The sequence below is a fragment of the Phallusia mammillata genome, chromosome 3 (assembly GCF_965637545.1).
Source record: "Phallusia mammillata chromosome 3, kaPhaMamm4.hap1.1, whole genome shotgun sequence".
Lineage (NCBI taxonomy): Eukaryota > Metazoa > Chordata > Ascidiacea > Phlebobranchia > Ascidiidae > Phallusia > Phallusia mammillata.
Genome location: NC_137254.1, coordinates 15425666 through 15444491, shown reverse-complemented (window position 1 = coordinate 15444491; position 18826 = coordinate 15425666). Strand labels below are relative to the sequence as shown.

The following is an 18826-nucleotide window of genomic DNA, read 5'->3' as shown; positions in this document are numbered from 1 at the left end:
AAAGTGACAGTTTTTTAGTTACAAATAAAAAGCAGTTGGCTTTATCTTACTGTAGACAGAATTATTAACTAGTAATATTTTAAAATGGACGATATTAATGTTGGATAAATGTTTCTATGTGACTGAGATTTTGATTGACAAGGTCAAGGGGTCACGTTAGACGAAAATTTGGTTGGTTGGAACTGGAAGTTACTTTTAATCATGTTGTTTAGAGATTGTTCATTTAAGGTTTTTTGTTTAGCAGCTATAGGTACAAATAAAAAAGTATGAATTTTGAACTAATTGACGAAATTCTTGTCGAAGAAATCAGGAAATATAGGTCCCTATATGACCTATCATTTCATGGTTATAGAGACAGATATGCCAAAGAAAATGCCTGGAAAGAAATCGGGCAAACATTAAACATGGAAGGTACAGTTTAGCGTGATGTAAAAACAGACAGACAGTTGCTTAGAATATTAAAAACTAAAAACATGTGCATGTTAGACTATATGTCATGTGCAATATAAACTAATTAATAATTATATAAGTGTCAATTGCCACAAGGTTTTAATTTTAAGCAGTGCACATTCTTGATTCCTGTATGGCCTGTGGGGATTTTCCATGTCTTGGTTGTTTGGATTCCCAAATTTTACTGTCATTCAGGAAAACTTGTTTTAATTTTATGGAGTGCATATCCTTGATTCCTGTATGGCCTGTGGGGATTTTCCATGCCTTGGTTGTTTGGATTCCCATTTTTGGTTGTATTGTATGGTAACATATCCATAGCATTTCAGTATTAATATATTGGCACTAACATGAATTTCAACCAGGTGATGAAATGAAAAAAGGTGGAAGTCCCTACGGGACAAGTTTACCAGGGAGAAAAAAAAATCTTTGAAAAAGTCCGGCTCAGAAGCCTCAACTGCATCGCAGTGGTCATTGTACCCTGTGATGCAGTTTTTAGAAAAACAAATGGAGCCCAGGGGGTGAGAGTATATGTCTAGATCTCACTTAGCTATAACTGAACTTCTAATGCACCCAAAGACAGTGCACACTGTTACAAATTATATTATAAGATTTATAATTCCATGATTAATTGTGGATATATTTCTTAACCCTCCTTGCTGGTGCTTTTATTTGTTTAGTACAACATCAAACTACAACATTGTGTTGGAGGAGAACTCGCTCTGTGAGAGTGATGTTTCTGGTGTGAAATCGGTTTCTACACCAGAAACACATTCAACACCAGAACCAACACACCCTACCAGTGAACACCAGAATCAACCAAGGTCAAAAAAAAGGAAACCGGACATGGATCTGGCATTGTTACATGCCCTAGAAAAAACAACAGGTAATAGTAGTCAATGATTTTACCTGCAGTTTCCTTGTTGTGTGTATTTTGTTTAGAACTCAAAATATATATAATTAAAATATAAGTTTAATGTGTACATGCTAATACAGTCCTTCCCACAAACAGACACATAGACAAACAGTTACAGGACAAACATGGCTCTAAAAAGAGCCGTTTACATGCAAACTAACTAACACCTTGAAATAATGGCATTTTGCCAAGACACAAATCCGGTTTCGCTGCAAAAGTATTCGGCAAACTTTTCCCTTACTTCGAATGCTTGCGTGCTATGACGTCGCCCAACCCTTTGAATGCACCCTAGACTATTTTCTTGCTCCTCCCGCCAACTGCCAGGATGTAATTCGCCACTCCTATCTTCGTGGTCGAGATCACCCGGTCCAACATACATACTTTCATGGCGAAGGAAGTTGTGAAGAACAACACACGCCTTCACCACATTATCCACCCTTTCTGGTGCCAAACAAATCGGCCCGCGAAACACTCGAAAGCGGGAAACCATTATACCAAATACGTTTTCTACGATGCGCCTGGCTCTAGAAAGCCGGTAATTAAAAACCCGTTGACGGTGCGATAATTGCCTCCCTGGGTAAGGACGAAGCAAATTTTCCTGTAACGGAAATGCTTCGTCTCCAACAAAAACGCATGGCAGGGCCTCCGATGATCCAGGCAAGGGTTGTGGTGTAGGAATCGGCAATTGGTGGCTTGATAACTGCCTTCCAAATACAGAATTGCTGTAGATGCTGCCATCGTTTTGTTTGCCGTATCCCCCGATGTCAACCATCGTAAAACGATAGTTTGCATCTACAACTGCGAACAAAACAATGCTAAAGGAGCCCTTGTAGTTATAGTACAGGGAACCCGAGTTGGAAGGGGCCTGTACTTCATCCATGCTACCAAGGCAGTTAGGAAAGTGCCATAACCTGCGAAAATCAGAGGCAATTCGTTTAAAATCATCCGCATTTGGTTTTGCCATGTGGTTTGGCTGCAAAACTTGCCAAATGGCCTGGCAAGTTTCAGGTATTATTGTAGAAAGAGATGCCGTTGACATACGATAAGAATGTGACAAACTCTCGTACGTCATTCCACCGATTAAATACCTGGAAAAACATAAATATTACTGTTGAAACGAAGTGCAGGAAAACACAACTTATAACTAACCTTAAAGTTACTGCAACTCGTTCACCGGGTGAAATAGGACTCCGATAATTAGTCGTTTGTCTGGACACTAAAGATCCAACTAACGAACGCAACTGGTCGAAAGTTGCTGGCGACATCCTGAAATTCTGCAACCTGCTCAAGTCGCAGTTCCTGAACCAGGCGATAATATTCACCTGAAAGAATTGAACCTCATGCTATTTTTTAAAATCGTTGTAGGCAACAGCAATATTTACTTACTTAAAATAGGTCGTCGCTGTCTGGTTGGCTTCACCCAGATGCTTCTACCTGTTCTGCTCTGACTAGAAAGGCGATGAATGGCGAGTAATCGGACTACTCGAGCCCTTTTTAATGCGGAGCGGTTGTTCATCTTTATTTCCAGCAATATCCATACCTTCTAGCACTTAAATTTTAAACGTATAGTTATTTTCCGATCAAAACATGTGTTAATATGACGTCACAATAGCAATTAATTTAAATTACTTTGATACAATTCATACATAAAGGCATTTGTGTCAGATAAATAATTAATAACATTTATATCTTCCGTCAAACAGGTGTGGTATTTGTACAACCTTCAACAAAAAGTTAACCGTTCGCCCAACTTCGCTTCGCTACGTCCGGTGTGAACACCCCCTTCGCTCAACTTCGCTTCGCTACGCTACGCTACGTCCGGTGTGAACGGGCATTTATGCTTGATCTTAAAGGTCTTGAACTGTTTTTAACTCATCACAGCGCATCTTTATTTTCATAAAAATTCCTCAATCCTGAATGGTTGAGGGCATTGAATGAAACTCTGTGGAAATGCAGCTAAGTTTTGTTTGCTTGTTAGTGTTTGTCACCGCTACTTCATTGTTTTTTTTTTTTCGTTGGTGCCACCCCTTAATTACGTTTTTGTGTTATGGCACCCTCGCTGCTTTCCAAGTCAAGTCAAATTTTATTTGCATTGCCACTACATCCAAATGTCATTGATGAACAGTTTAATAAAAACAGCAAGGACACCGAAAAAAACCCATTGGTTATCGAGTCAAGTGTCCCGTTATTTGAATGATGCTTGAAGTATTGTGGGTGTGTTCTGCCGTAGGATCGCAACCGACCGCACGAACCTGGCGGGGTACGTCCGGTTGCATAAGACGGTGGTTGAACCCGCGGGTTCTGCTGGCCAAATGAAACCCTCCTAAACGGAAACACCAGCGCGGTTCCTCGGAACGTTTCCTGTGATCCCGTAGGCAGACCCGGCCCCGAGGACAGTTCGTTTCGATGGAAGTTGGTTGAAAAGTGGCCGTCGCTCATCTCCTCTGCTTTCCTAGCTTTCGTAAGATCGATGGCGGGGATCTCATATGTTGATCGATGCGGAAGTAGAAGGTGATGGCTGTTCTCGTCCCGGTTGGCAGATCTGAAAAAGTCAAATCCTACGGCAGTCCCTTAGGGGTGATTGGTTGTAAAGCGTTAATTGTGTCGGAATGTGCCTTTCTGTTCAGCATGTCTAAATCGGGCGTCGCTTGTTGACGATGGGGCTGTTTCTCTGCACGCCGGGTGGTGTTAGTAGTGGGTTGCCACGTGCCCGTCGTAAGTTTGTGTTTTTGCATTGTTTCAAAATATAAGTCCGCGCCTATAAGCTAAAAACCAGTGTGCGGGAGTAATTGGCTTTAGTGGTGAGCCGTTATTGCAGGGTTCTGAACCGGTTATGAAGTAAACAGGCTTGGTGTATGACCGTTTTAGGAGGCCTGCCGAAATAACCCTGTCACCATAACCCCTATGGTTTAGTTTGAGAGAAAAGTCGGTTTTAGTTTGTTTGAGGATGTTTTTTAATGTCATAATGAAATCTCCGCGCTATGGCAGAGGTTACCCTGGTGTGTTTAAGGAGAACAGAAAAAATTGTTGGGCCTGGTTTCGGACAAACAGCTGGCTTATTTTCGACAGGCGACGCCATGTGCTGAAATCAGCTATGATGTATTACAAGCGGCTGACCGCTATGTGGTTGCAGGCGGTTGGTGAAAGGCTTTGGGTCCACGTCGCTTCACCAAACTTAAAGCCGGTGTTTGTCAATGGTAAAAGGCAAGCAAATCGCTTTTGATATACGCAGGCGATCAGAGAATAAGGCCCATCAAGTCAAAGAATCCATTCAAAGAGTCGGAACCGGGTCATATTTGTGTAACTGTGTGTTTTGGGGGGCACCTCTAGCGCCTAATTATAAGCGACGCAAGAGTACAAACTCTGCGTTCGCGAGCGAATGTTGTTATGCAACAACCCTGTTATGGACAAAAAAGGCCGATATGACCTTTTTTGAATGTTGATGGCGCCTAGGTGTCCTTTTTTGTTTTTTTAAGCAGCTAGCTGAAGTTTGCTTAGTCCTACGGAAGTAGGACGAATTCAGGTCGGGGGGAATGTAGCGAAACTTTGTTTGCTTGGTGGTTTTTGTCACCGTCACTTTGTTTGTTTTTTGTTTTGGCACCAGGAGGGTGTGATGTCTGCTTGTCAACTGTTGAAAATTATTAGGCACGGATGGACAGATGGGAAAAGATTGCAAATAAAAATTATGTTATTGGAGGGTAAGAATTTTGCCCTTCCCCTAGGGGTGATCGACTACAGCGGTTGCCACGTGCCCGGCATGACGTTGTGTTTTCACATTGTTTTAAAATCTAAGTCCGCGCCCGCTAGCTAAACCAGTGTGCGGGATTAATTGGCTTCAGTGGTGAGCCGTTATTGCAAGGTTTTAAGAAAGCAGACTTGGTGTATAAGGATTTAGCAGGCCTTCCGAAATAATTAAGTAACAGAAATGAGCATTACTGATTACAAGGATAAAATGGTGGAAAAATGTTGCTGCCAAACGAATTACTCAGTTTATTAGTGCATCTCCAGAAAATAGAGCAAAATTTGTTTCGAAAATTCGGGGATAGCATTAAGTAATCAGCAAAGACTTGCTAGGTGTGTATGCGGTGAAGAGCTCGAAAATCCTTCAAGAGAACCCAGTTCAATTGAAACGTTAAGTAAAACGTATCAACATGCTCCTGATTTCAGTTGATTTTTCGATTCAGTGTTCTCTCGCGTTTCCCGTTTTTTTAAATACTGCGCCTACCAACTTTCAATTTATTCTAATTTCCAGTTTGTACTCTGGCAGCCTAAGTCGGTTATATGTTTAAAAATGCCAGGAGATTCCCCCTCAGATGAACGAAAAAGTACAAAAAGAGAAAAACGCTGCTGGCAATCAAACAAGATGGGTAAGCGTGGCGAAACAATTCGATTCCAAACCATCTATAAACACATTTAAGGAAGCTCTCTTAAAGTAGAGATTTTGCTTGTCCAAAATTACCTGCCAAACGCGCCTAGAACACTGTGTCCTTTGGAACCGTCAAAAAGCAACAAAATGCGAGGATTAAAAGATGGACGAAGCTTGCCGCGCTGCGTGATAGGTAAGGAACACAGAGCAGGACGGCATCAAATATGCGCCTCACTTTTGCTTGCACGGCGCTGTGGAGAAAACCCCCTTGGGTCAATTCCTCTTCCCAATGGAATATGCTTCAACCATGCCACAAGGTCTTTAAGATTGACGATGCGGAGAGGACCTTTTTGACAATACCGCCCAGAGTGCCGCGGTGAAGTTCATCTTTCACTCCAGCTGTTACGCATGGAGATCGCCAAGACAATAAGGCGACTTGCGCCTTGACTACATCATAAAATTAGCTAGCCTTGGCGATCACCAACCAATGCGGAGGAGATTTATCTAAGTGCATTGGTCAGAGGAGGCTGCAACACCTAACACGGGCACCCGAAAAGAGAAAAAGGGGATACCACTGACGACATTATAAAGAAGTGCGAGTATGTGATAGGGATAATCACCAAAGCAACTGGTGCTTTCGCTAAAAACTGCTGTGTTTTTTTGCTTTGCCACAGCGTGCATTTGGATTTGTTTTCTACAATGGTCTTTAATTGTTTTTCACCTCGGAAAAGAAGTCCAACATGGCCATTACATTACGTATGTGTTTTTTGATGGCACAGTTTCAAACTACGACAACACGATCGTCAAAACTAAGGACGACTCGTTGAAAGTGACCAACACATGTGGTTACATATTTTTTTTACCAAAAAAATCAGATCAACAAACCTTATCAACACAACTCGCAAAAACTTAAACGATTGCAAAATGGCCAAAACACTCTAAAAATTGTGAAAAGAAAACACCACAAAACCTACAAGGTACTTTACGACATGCGAGGAACAGCAGTCTTACACAGTCGAGAGACTGGATGTTATAAACAAAAGGGCAATTTGTCGAATGTTTAACACAAAATTACATGTATGACAGAAAAAGCGGTACGCAGGCCTGCATGCAGCATATAAATAAACCTGTCAATGTTACAGAATTTTATTTGGCGGTTGGTTGCAAATGTTGTCTGTATATGTCTAAATTGTAACACTTCTGTTTTCAGAGATAATAACTACCGGCAGTTTTAGAACTTCATGTATCATAGGTCAACCTACTGTGAAGACATAAAAAAACGCATCAGTCATCTCACGTGTTTATTTTGATTACTACTTTAGGTTTGGCTGTGGTAATGAGTTCTTGATGAGTTTCAAAATCAACTCATTTCACTAAATTGTTCAACATAATACCAAAATTTAAAGTCATTGATACCGAACATAACGGTATGTTTTTTAATTCTTTCGTCTGGTTAGGAGTCGTCGCACGTAATGTATACAATCTAGCTCATGAGTAAGGTAAACCAGCAAAAGGCAGGTACTACCAGCCACGTGCCTTGAACATTAATGATGCACCGAAGTTTCTTTGCAAAAAGTAGATCTGACATCGTCAGTTTCTGTAAAAGCCGGAACTTTTGAGCTAAAACCTAAACCACTTTACAGATGGTGAAGCGCAGACTGTGCGTGTATGGAGTTTGGCAAGTAACGTCGCCAAAACCGACACACCAATCAAGTCTTGTAACAAAAATGTGGTTTAAACGCGCCTAAGCAGTGCTGTCTTCGAAGTAAAAGGCATTAAAACCCCAAGACCGAGTGGTTAAAAAAACACTTGTGCAGAAAAACATTCTTATAGATAAACCTGTCATCCCAACTTAAGTCTGAGCAAGAGTGTCATAAGTCTCCGAAAAGCAGTACCGAACCGAGAAATCGTCATTTGGAAAAACTATAGTCGTACTATTCTGACTATGACGTGATTCTCGCGCAAGTACTGAAACAATTCCAAACTTTGAACACAAATTCTACGGCACCTGAAAAGTTTTGTTTCATCTCGGAAAAATTACGGAGGAACTTCTCTTCGACGCGATTTGATTAAAAAAAAACTTATTGCCCTGCTGTCAAGCATTTTGGCAACAAAAGCCTTGCGTACGTCTATCCTCTTTAAGACACACAAACTCACTCCAGATCGATTACTTGCAAGCAACATTGATGAAATTCCTGTTCCGATGGTCAATTCAGCAGGTAACACAATTGTGGACGAATACTGTGAGGATAGCCGACAATACTTGCTTGACCTAGGAAAACTTGTCCAGTTAATAAAGAAATGTTAAATGGTGACGAATTGTACATTGTCGCAACAGATGTGATTTGGCTCTACCCAAACATTAGCAGAAACCTGGTAAAGAAGATATCGAAGCAATATTTACAACTAGCGAACTTTAACAGCTGAAGCGGTTATGTGAATCGCGATGGGTGGAAAAGCACGAGGCGATAATCGCCTCGCCTATTCTGCACGCTTTAATGAGATGGAGAACAGCGGCGATCGTGTTATTGAAGACAAAACAGTGCAGTTCAAGTTCCGCATAAGAACCTTGAATTTTAAATATTATTTAATGATCTTGGTGTCCATACTGTTATCCTTTCCAGAAGTCTTCATTCGGTTTCGTTTGACTTGGTTTCTTGTGTAGAAATGGCAAACGATACCATGTCTATGTTCGAAGAAAAATATTCTTGCCTGTGAATAGCTGCAAAACAATTTTTGAAGAAATACGTCAGATTTGTGCCACAAATGGAATTGCCATAAACATACCGATGGACCAAAGAGATTATAAAACATGATGAAACTTCGGCAAGTCATGTGACTATTTGCATTGTTAAGCTGATTTTAGTTTCGTACGACGTTCCGCTTCAGTGCATAGAAGTTTTGCACGTTTTTCGCTGATTTTGTATTAGTAAGATAGCAGACTACAAGTTAATAATAAGCGCGATAATTGGTCTTCTCGGGGTAGATATAGTTTTTAAACACAATGCGTTGGCATGCTTTTCTTGTTTTTCTGAAAATCAGTAAGAACTAGAAAAATATCGCTATAAAATGACTGAAACATGGGTCGAAATTTTGTTAGACGAAGAAGACAAAGAACAAAAAAGTTATCAGTAAGTTTGTTTTGCAATTGCTTAACCTTGACGAAAACAATGAAAAAATTCTTTTTTAGATGTGATGCGTGCAATCGAACGTACAAGACAATTAGTGGTTTGATTTTGCACAAGAAAGCAGTTCATGGTAGGTTTGACAGGCTTGTTATACATTTATAGGTGTAATAATAGACCATGGTGGATATTTTATGTAAATTTGTTTACACCCAGATTCAAAAAGTGAAGTGAATGAGGCAAAAATACAATCTTGGTGGTCTCAAATTGGAGGAAAAGAGGAAGAGTTGTCTGGCAGTGCTATGTTATATTTTCTAAAAGTATTTAATTTACACCCTTCAGGAGATTGTCTGTTTTAAAAGATGGTCTACATTTGATACCATCCCTGTTTAAAATTGTGCACTTTCATACTGTAAAAAAAATGTTTGATTGTTATATGTCATCAACCCCAAAAAATTATGATTTGTCATCATCAGTTGACTTGTCTAAAGATGATAAGCATATTGTTGAATATATAGGTGGTTATATTTTGAAAAGACTTTCTAAAAAAACACTTTCTACTAGCATACAGTTTATTTTGCAAAGTTTGAAAGGGGATTTTTCTTCAATTTTGGCAAAAAAACAATGACAAGTATGGTCAACTAGTTGTTCCAAATAAAAAATTAACAGACATGTTGTTGTATTTGGAATATAACTTTCGCAAACATAGTGGTTTTGAAGATGTCTTGTTGAATGTCAATTGATGTGGATATGTTGAAACAACTGTTTCCCACTTTACTTGACAATTCTGTTCTTTATGAGATTGTTGTGAAAATTTGTCGACAATACATAAAAATCCGTTGCTATCAAAAAGTTAAGAAGTTAAATTTCACACTACACTTAAATTTTGATCAAAATGTTAGTTTGCGAAAAAAAAAAAATTATGTTTTTTTTTAAGATTTTATCTTTTACATTTCCATTGTATGTATGTTTATGAAAAATATGTTGCTAATTTTATTTTTTCTAGAGCACTATTGATAATATGATCTTTTTTGATATTTACAATGTTTCCAAACAAGCAGCAATGTAGTCACCTGAATAATTTCACCATCCATGTTACCTGAATAATTTGTATTTTTTAATACAGGTTAGATTTTTTTTAATGTGTAACGGTTCTGACATGGTAAACAACTGACTATTGTTATGGTTTACCAAAGGTGATCTGCTGAGGAGCTTGGATTTTTTTCTTTTTTCCGAAGGATTGTGTAAAACAGGACCATCCTTCCAGTCAATGCATCGCTTCACATTAGATCCTTTAACCGATTTAATGTTTTCAAACTGAGAGTATTGATTTAAATCTGGCATTTCTGAACGTCGCCCAATTTGCCTCATTGCACCAAAGTAAGCTTCAAGTGGATCCTGGTTGATTCTTTTTGTCAGAACATAGCTTCCTTCTGGACTCGCCTGCAAAAGATACGGCACCATTTCCACCATTCCTTTTGTTGTAGCAACCAACCCTGTGTAGGTTTGCCATGACAAAAATTTCATGGATTGCTCCCTTAAATTATTGCTCTCGGCATTGGTCCTCCACTCATAAACTTGACAAGAAAGTGTTAAGCAGCCAATCTAGGCGGGGTCATTATTTTTGTTGAAAGGTTTTAGATCCGAATTGTATCCATAATTTAATCATGTGTTCATCAAATCGAACCACCTGTTCATCAATGCAGCAAACCAAGCACTTGCTGACATCTGTGCTGCATAACACACCCTCATTTTAGCAAAACTTTTGGAAGAAAAGTGTGCCTCTCCTTACTTGCATGAGCGCAATTCATTGGACTTGAATAGATATGGCACTTTTTGAAAGTGCTCCCACAGAATGAAGTGGTCTTTAAACTTTAACATTTTGGTTCCAGTTGCAGAGCTGGACCTGATATTATTACATGTTGTTTTCAAAAGATGTGGTGGATCACAAATAAGAAAAAGTGGAACATCTTGGCTGTACAAATTGCAACATTTGTAAGGAATTTCCAGATTTAGATTATTTAAGTTGGCAAACATTTTTCTGTTGCACGATGCACCATCAGCAATCAGGCCTGGAAAAATTGAATAGGATTGATCGGGCATAAAACTGCAATGCATGGGTTGCAGCAACTTGGTTTTGACCGCGACAAGAACCTAAATCTACAAATCCAATCATGGAATCTGAATTTGCATCGTACACAATTGATTCTTTCACTAAGATACAAAGATAAACAATAGTTCCAAAAAATTTAGAGATTTCAGAATAAATACCTTTAGAAACTGTTAAAAAGCGTTGGTGTGGTAGGAGTAACTGACATTTTTCTTCAAGATCATTAATAACATGTTGTTGTATTCCGGGTGAAGTTCGATAAACATGTCTGTAGCAATATTGGATAGCAACTTATATTTTCTATGTGCTTATGTCATGTTGCCTATTAACCTGTAGTCATTTAAAGTCCTGGCACTTGGCAAGCGAAGAATACCACTGCTGCGAAGTTCATTGTATGCAGCTTTGCTTTTACTTGCCAAACTCAAACAAAACCTGATTACAAAGCTTTGTTAAGTGGTAATAAATAAATAAATGCCCATATGTTACAAATATTCCCACTTTATAATTTCTGGGTGATATCTTTCACCACTTGCATTTTTCTTGTTCAGTTTGATTTGTTCCTCCCAAAAGATTTTGTGGAAATCATCAACCTCACCTGCTTGAGTTGCTACAAAATGTGTATAAAATGCCTAAAATGTTTGGTCAGCTGTGACATCATTAAAAAATGTCATACCACTTTCTACTATCATTTGAAAATCATTAGACATGTCATTGTCTACTCTACACCAACACAATCCTTGTCTTGTTGCAAAAAAGCCTTTACATCTTCTTCTAGTTCAGAAATTCTATAAAATAGTTAACTACCTGTGGTAAACTATCAACTTGTTTTCAAAAATTGTTACCTCTTGGTTTTTACTCTTAATGTGCCCTGTACTCTTTCTTTCAAACAATGTCCTAATTGCACTTTTTGTAATGTTGTGTTTTTTGTGTTTTTCAGATACTTCTGTCTTCTGTTATTGTTACGGTTATCGTTCATATCTAAGGATGAACAGTTGGAACACTGCGTTGAACCAGTAATAAAAATGGAGCAAGCTGATGAACTGCAGGAAAATACATTTTAAACAATGCAAGTTTTAATGTTTTACACAAAAGGGAATATTAAACCTCACCGGTTTGCTATAATTTTCACACAGGGCATCAAGTTCGTACTCAGTGGGTCTCCCTGTTTGGTGGTGTAATGTGGGACGGAACCTAATCCTGTGCTTCCTTGACAAATATTTGATGCTGATATACTTTCAAGAAGTTGGCTCATGGTTACACTCCTGACACAAAACTTTTCGATGTGACTGGCTTTACCTCCCCATCCATAATAACTGGCATTTACTGAAAATTCGGAATTAACAGCAACAAAATATTTGGACTGATCATGGTCATCTTTGAAGACTAAAAACTGAGGAGTCAATTTTCTTTCGGATGGTGGTTGCCTGACACTTTTTTCATTTTTAAAACTTTTCTGGGGCATATTTTGTGTTGGAAGGCTTGCAATCTTCAGCTGTTTGCGGCTGGCTTCTATTAAATAAAGCAATTTTTTTTTTAAACTCAACTTTGGTACTAAAATTACCAATAAGTTGAAACTGGGTAAAAAAGCAAATACCAACTTGTAACAATGTCCGCTGGTTTGAAGTGGATTTCACAAATTCTGACGCTGTCTTTTTTGTATAGCTCCTTGATGTGTTGATCGCTTCTATACCCAAGAATTATTTTTTCAAGGCTATCAGCCCATTGGAACTGGGATGAATTTGTATATTTTTTGTTTGGAACATGAAATGAAGTGAATTGTGGTGTCCGGTTGTCGCATTGTGGCAGACAGCAAAGCTTAGACATATTTTATGATTAAATTATTACCTAAAAATAGAAAGTTTTAGAACTTATTCGCTCTGTTAGAGCTCATCAGATTGCCTGGCAGGCAATGAAAGTTCAAATAAAATGGTCAAAAATACACTTACCTTTGTTGCTTTCAGTGATTTGTAGCTAAACCATAGTTTAGGTTTCCATTGAAAATAAATAAAAAATGCTTCTTGTTTTTGGTCGGAATTCTAAAATACATCGGTGAAAACTTTATGAACCTGACAAATAGGCTCTGACCCAATTTGCTTTATATTTACAAACAATTGCTCTTCCTTGTCGCACAAAACCTGTTTCAGTACGAGGTATAATCATACCACCGTGAACAATCTTTTTAAAGTTTGTTTCTTCTGCATCAGAGATGGAAACATGTGATGACAATTTCGTATCGTTTTGCGCGCTATACGCTTAACCGTTTACATTTTTAACCAAAAATAGCGCAAGAACACAAGCGAACTACAACAAAATGCTGAACAAACTTATATGCACTGAACCGTGACGCAGGACGAAGGAAAAGCCCTAAAAGTCCATTGTTACGTCAGAGGTTCCACTCATGTTTTTAATAATCTTTGGATGGACAGAAAAACTAATGTGCAGCCTCCTGACGTGGAGGCCTATACTAATGTGAATCAATTTATAAACCTTATTATCCCCATGTTTGTGAACAACTTAAAAGTAGGTTTGGAAGTCGGTTTAAAAAAGCTGCAGTCATTAGTCGCCATACGATTCCATATATAATATGAAGTAGGTTGACGCTTTTTTTATTTTCGGCGACATAATTGTTTCAGTTTTAGGGTTATTTAAACGCCGAGCCGAAAAAGGAGTTGCAGGAATTGGTGGAGTTTTATTCTATCCCATCGTATTGGCTGACATGGAAATGTGACACTTGCAAAACTAAAAAGACCAAATAAAAGTCTTTCGGCAATGGAAAACGGCAACCTAGTTTTTTACCAAATCTCCGAGTTCGTTTGTAGGTATTTGTTTACGCTTAAACGTATCCATAATTGCTAAGCTTCATTAATTACAAAACCAGATATTATCGACGATACCCGTCAGTACAGCATCGACTGAACGGTCTTTTCCAACTCTTCCTCGACCAAAAACTTACCTGCGGAACACAGTTGGCGAAGACTGCTTGAATGGCTCACACTTCCTAATGTACATTATGAAATTGAAGGGCCCACTGAAGAAGCTATTGAAATGTTTTGTGTAAAGTTTGATATTGTGAGGTGTATTTTTGTTTATTAAAGAATTCATCCGTCTCGGCACGTTTTACAGATGCTTCTTCGTTTCAGAATTTTGAAATTCAGTTCATTAGATGTTTGTCTTTACATTTTGAAGACACAATCGTGCCAGTCCCTAAAAGGGTGTTGTGTGTTAATTGTCACAGAACTTCCGGACAGAACGATTTGTCAAGTTGTGGTGTTCACATTCGGATGTATGCAAAACGGTTTGATGCAGGTAAAAACCTTGTGCAGCCTGCTTCCGCATTTTCAAATCGCCTAGGTATGTTTTACCGCATCTCTGGTAACTGCATTCAATGGATTATGTGTGTGAAACAAGGTATTCACCAACTGTCTTGACACAATTAAAGTTAATTCTATCTAAGACAAAGGGTTTATTTGCACTTAAATGCTACACAATCTACAGTTGTGCAAGTAATAGACAGAAATGCAATTCATTTAATTTTTAGTTGCGTTACAATAAGCCAAAAATAGTAATTCCGTTTTAATTGCTTGGATGTTAGTGTAAATCTAAACGTGTAAGCATTTCAGTTGAACGCCTGAGTTTGTTTTAACTGTTAAGGAAAGGCAAATATTGAAAGCTCAACGGTGTGGTTAACCAATAGGCCTAGGGCGGTTGAAAAACTGCTCAATAGGTGTGGTTCTAATACATCCAGTTTCATAGGGCTACTGGCGAGGCATCTGGGTTAACAAAAATGCCAACATCCACAAATGAGAGGCCTCATGGGTATGGTTTAAATTCCTGTGCTAGGAACTCCATTGTAATATCCTTGCAATGACAAACACGACACTACAAACAACATCACAACCTTTGTTTCTCTTCTCTCTGTCAAGTACAATAAACAATTGTTTTACCAAAAAAATATTACACATGCAAAATTCTTGTACGTAACTAATCTTGGAAATGCTCCTTAGCGCCAACTATCCCAAATTCCCAGATCGCCGTGTTGCGAATTCCTGTGTTAGTAGATCTACCGAAAACAGGCTGCAACAGCAAAACGACTATACAACGGATTTACATAGGACGTTTCTTGCCAAGTGCCTAAGAAAAATGGCAGAGATAGGATTTGGACCAACACTTGCAGAAGTGCAGGAATTCGTGGTTACAAATGAAATCAACACACCAGTTTCTGACTCAAAACCTGGCTTTGATTGGATACTAGCATGTCTCACTCTAAAACCAGTAGGAATGCTGCAGATTGCAAGAAAAAATGTGACATCGGGTCCATTTGTAATGTATGGTTTTTATGAAATGTTTTATGAAAAGAGTACCACGTGTTAGCTGTGAGTTGTGCCATTATTATTGTTTAAGGCACATCTTCACAGCACCTTGAGAGACAAAACTCTGTTCACACTTGATGGTGTGAGCGAGTCCGAATGGATAATGTTGATGTGATTTACGATTGGTTGATACAATTTGTGGAAATGACTGCCCCCATCAGACCTCGCTGGCCACCTGTCCCATATGTCCTTGCAGACTATTCAATCAGCAATAAAAAACAAAATTTCTATTTTAAAGTTGCCGGCCCTCTGTACAGATGTCGTACAACCGTTGGATGTTTTGCACCTTTGAAATGCTATATTTCGAAGAGGTACTTAACAAACAGGTGCCGGTGAACCTTTGGCCTGCAGACTTTGTTTGAGTGAAGAAAATTGATTTTTTGCCATAGGAGTGTTTCCAGTGGATGAAAAAATTTATATGGTTGCTCGTTTAGATCAACTCAAGCTCAAGACCAACAATGTGTGGAAAATTGCTGGATAAGTCATGACGGGTCTCCTTTTCTAATTCCACAACAAAATATTCCTGCAGACAGGGAGTTCGTAATAGTGGAGGCAGACGGTGAACATGCAGGTACTTCAGGCAAAACAAACATATGCACCACAAGGAATGAAATGTCAAGTAATGTTGGAATTCGCTAGTTTTGAAAAATGAAGATGTCGTAAGTGATCGACGTATTTGCATGATAGGTCTGACCAAATCTACAAATCCCTCAGTCAACAATGCAACATGGCCTTCTTTCGCTTGCATCTAAAATACTGTAGTCTCGTTTTCGGAACACTATACACGGACTTGAAAAGTAATTTAATCATAAACATTACTGCCAAAGAACTGGTGTAATAAAATACATCATGCATACGTTTCAACAATCTCTGTTGTCATCATCAATGCAGGTTGTCAGCCGAGCTGTGGAACACGGTATGTGAAGAACGGCGGCGTTGACAAAAAGATAAGGACCGGAGAAATGGGACATGTGTTGAACGACGCAGGTGCATGGAAACCGTGTCAATGTTGAGCTCCGGGTCATGCTATTGATGTGTTCTTGGCGCTCTTTTATGGGAAAAGCACGTGAAAGTTTGTTCGTTTCATGGATAAGGCGTAAGCGGATGTTGGCCCTAGTTCGACGAACAAAATGCTCCAGTTAACGCGCAATGTTGTACGGTACTGGGCCGAGAAATGGAAGCAACCACAAACCTTCCATTGGAATCTTTTATTCAGGAACCCTTTGATACACCCGTCCACAATGTTGTGGGGATATCCATTCGCAATTCTTGATCCGTTATTACGTATGAATTATTGATTCCGTACACCCTGTTTAGGAGACTATAACGGCGAGGAATAAAACTTTCCCATTTGGTGTAAAGGCCGGTGTTGGTTGACTTCCGGTAGGTGGAGGTTTTAATTCCTTTGGGGTTTTTTTTTCACCGGGACGTCGAGAAAGTGGATAGTGCCGCTTTGCTCTTCTTATTTGCTGAAGGTGATGTTGGGATGTACCGAGTTTATGTTTTTATAAAACTCGTGGAGAGCAGTTTTACAGGGAAAAACCAAAAATAGGTCATCCCGGGTTTGTTTTTCGTCGTAATAGATTTTAAAGCGGTGTCGACAGGAGAGGTGCAACGGGTGAACCAATCGCAATGGCGTCGATCTGCTTATAACTACTGCCCATTGAATTAAAAGGTGATGGTTGTACCAGCTCAATGTAACAGTTTTTTCAGACGCCTTTTGTTTCACCCGGTAAAATGTCCCGAACATCAAATGTTGACATTATTTTGTCGTAAAATGATACTTGCCTTTCAGTAAGATGGTGAAAGTAAACGTGTCTTTGATGTTAGTGTAGTTCATGTTGAAAAGAACGCTGCTAGCTGTGTTGCACAGGCATGGTTAAAACTTCCATTCGACGATAAAATAGGTCTACTTGTGTATCTTGGGAAGACCATATTGGGTGGGTGTAGTGGCGCCTAGCAAGTATGACGTTAAGATCTCAGGTCTGCTGATGAGAAATATTTATTTGAGCTACATTGGATTGATTAGGACTACAAAAACATAGTTAAAACGGTTGACTTTGTGTCACCGTTGTTGTTTGTATGAAACTCCCAAGCCCAGTTTAATTTGAGAATGACACTTCTTTTACAAATGTTGTCAAATCCAGGTAAATTGTCGGACAGAAGTTTGTTTCAATACTTATTCTGAATTTCTGATTAAAACACACTTAAATATTACTTCATTAAAACCCTATACGTAGTATCTTTTCAGCACCGACAAACGTTTGATGTTGTTTAGATATGAATCGGTTGAAAGGTCGTACGCGACTTCTATGTGGAGCGCGGAAAAAGACAAGCACGTTAAAAGGCAACCGTATTTCTTGACACTGCTTCACATTAAACGGACCAAAATAATCCACACCGAAGTTTGTAAACGGTGGTTCATCAGTTTGTAGGCGATGCTCAGGTAAATCCGACATCATCTGCGTTGCCGGTGTCGCTGCCCTTTTTCTGCAGACGACACATTTGTTTAGCACGCGACGTACAACAACGCCGATATTCACAATCCAGTATTTGCCACGAATTGCTGCAAGGGTGTGTCCAGTGCCTGAACGGCCAATGGACTCGTGATGCCATTGTAGAATAAGTTCTGTCACCTAGGAACCACAGGGAAAAATTACAGGATCCTTTGTATCATACGCAACTTTAGGTTTTCGTATGCGACCTCGCAGCGAAGAACGCATTGTAAAGCACAGGCTTCAGTTTCATCAAAACACGCGGACAGTCTTGTTTCCTAAACGTTCCACACTGTTCAAGAGGGACAACAACAGCTGAGAAATAAATTCGCTGCTCATACTTTCGCAAGTTGTAACTCTTCACTCGATAGCGTAGTCACAGGAAACCCACCGACTGCTCTCCCAATCCGTTGCAGTAGGAACAGCTTGTATCTCAATAACCAAGCTATTACTTTCTTTAATCGGTAAAACGACGAGAATCTTTTAATAAGTCGATCTGCGGCAGCCGTGGGCAAACAAACAACACAATCCATCGATAATTCTTGTTTCCTTACCGTCAAAACTCTTCTGGAATATCTAGTAGCTGCACAGGACACGCAGGCTATTTGTCTTCACTATTCCAGATAAATTTTGCCCGACCAACCAGCGTCCTGAAGCTAATTCTCCAGGAGACAAACCTCGCGAAGCGTCATCTGCAGTGTTCAGACTAGACGGCACATACTTTCAGCGTTTGATGTCGCTATTCAATCTCAGCAACGCGGTTGCAAACAAACGTGGGAAATCCCCATTCCAAGTCAACACTTGTAGAGTGCACAGCTAAGGCGAGTACGAGCTATGCACAAGCGACTGTGAAGAGCGCGGGGAGTGCGCTAAGAATGCCAAACTGTCTAAGTTTCAAAGGGGATAGAATGCTTAACCGAGAGGATTTATGGAAATTATTAAAGGTGATAAACAAGCTCGCTGAAGTAGAGAGACGACTTTACGAAAGTGAGAATTG

General features: G+C 39.4%; 2 protein-coding genes and 1 long non-coding RNA gene across 3 annotated transcripts; 2 read left to right on the top strand and 1 right to left on the bottom strand.

Annotated features, from left to right (window-relative positions):
- Positions 1-8749: 8749 nt before the first annotated feature.
- Positions 8750-9310, top strand: LOC145220397 (zinc finger protein dpff-1-like). The gene is made up of 3 exons (XM_080087643.1): positions 8750-8860; positions 8920-8987; positions 9071-9310. The coding sequence occupies exons 1-3, from the start codon at positions 8799-8801 to the stop codon at positions 9211-9213; spliced, it is 273 nt and encodes a 90-aa protein (XP_079943769.1). The 5' UTR covers positions 8750-8798; the 3' UTR covers positions 9214-9310.
- A 613-nt stretch (positions 9311-9923) lies between these two features.
- On the bottom strand, positions 9924-11748 carry LOC145219663 (uncharacterized; the record flags this gene model as incomplete). Its single annotated transcript, XM_080086996.1, has 9 exons — positions 9924-9953; positions 10046-10459; positions 10545-10587; positions 10647-10829; positions 10927-11068; positions 11126-11232; positions 11295-11396; positions 11463-11593; positions 11695-11748. Coding segments are annotated over 9 exons (1206 nt in total), but the record flags the coding sequence as incomplete, so codon positions are not given.
- A 4424-nt stretch (positions 11749-16172) lies between these two features.
- On the top strand, positions 16173-17864 carry LOC145220442 (uncharacterized). Its single transcript, XR_013858183.1, has 2 exons — positions 16173-17009; positions 17613-17864. It is a non-coding gene; the product is annotated as an uncharacterized LOC145220442 (long non-coding RNA).
- The last annotated feature ends 962 nt before the right edge of the window (positions 17865-18826 follow it).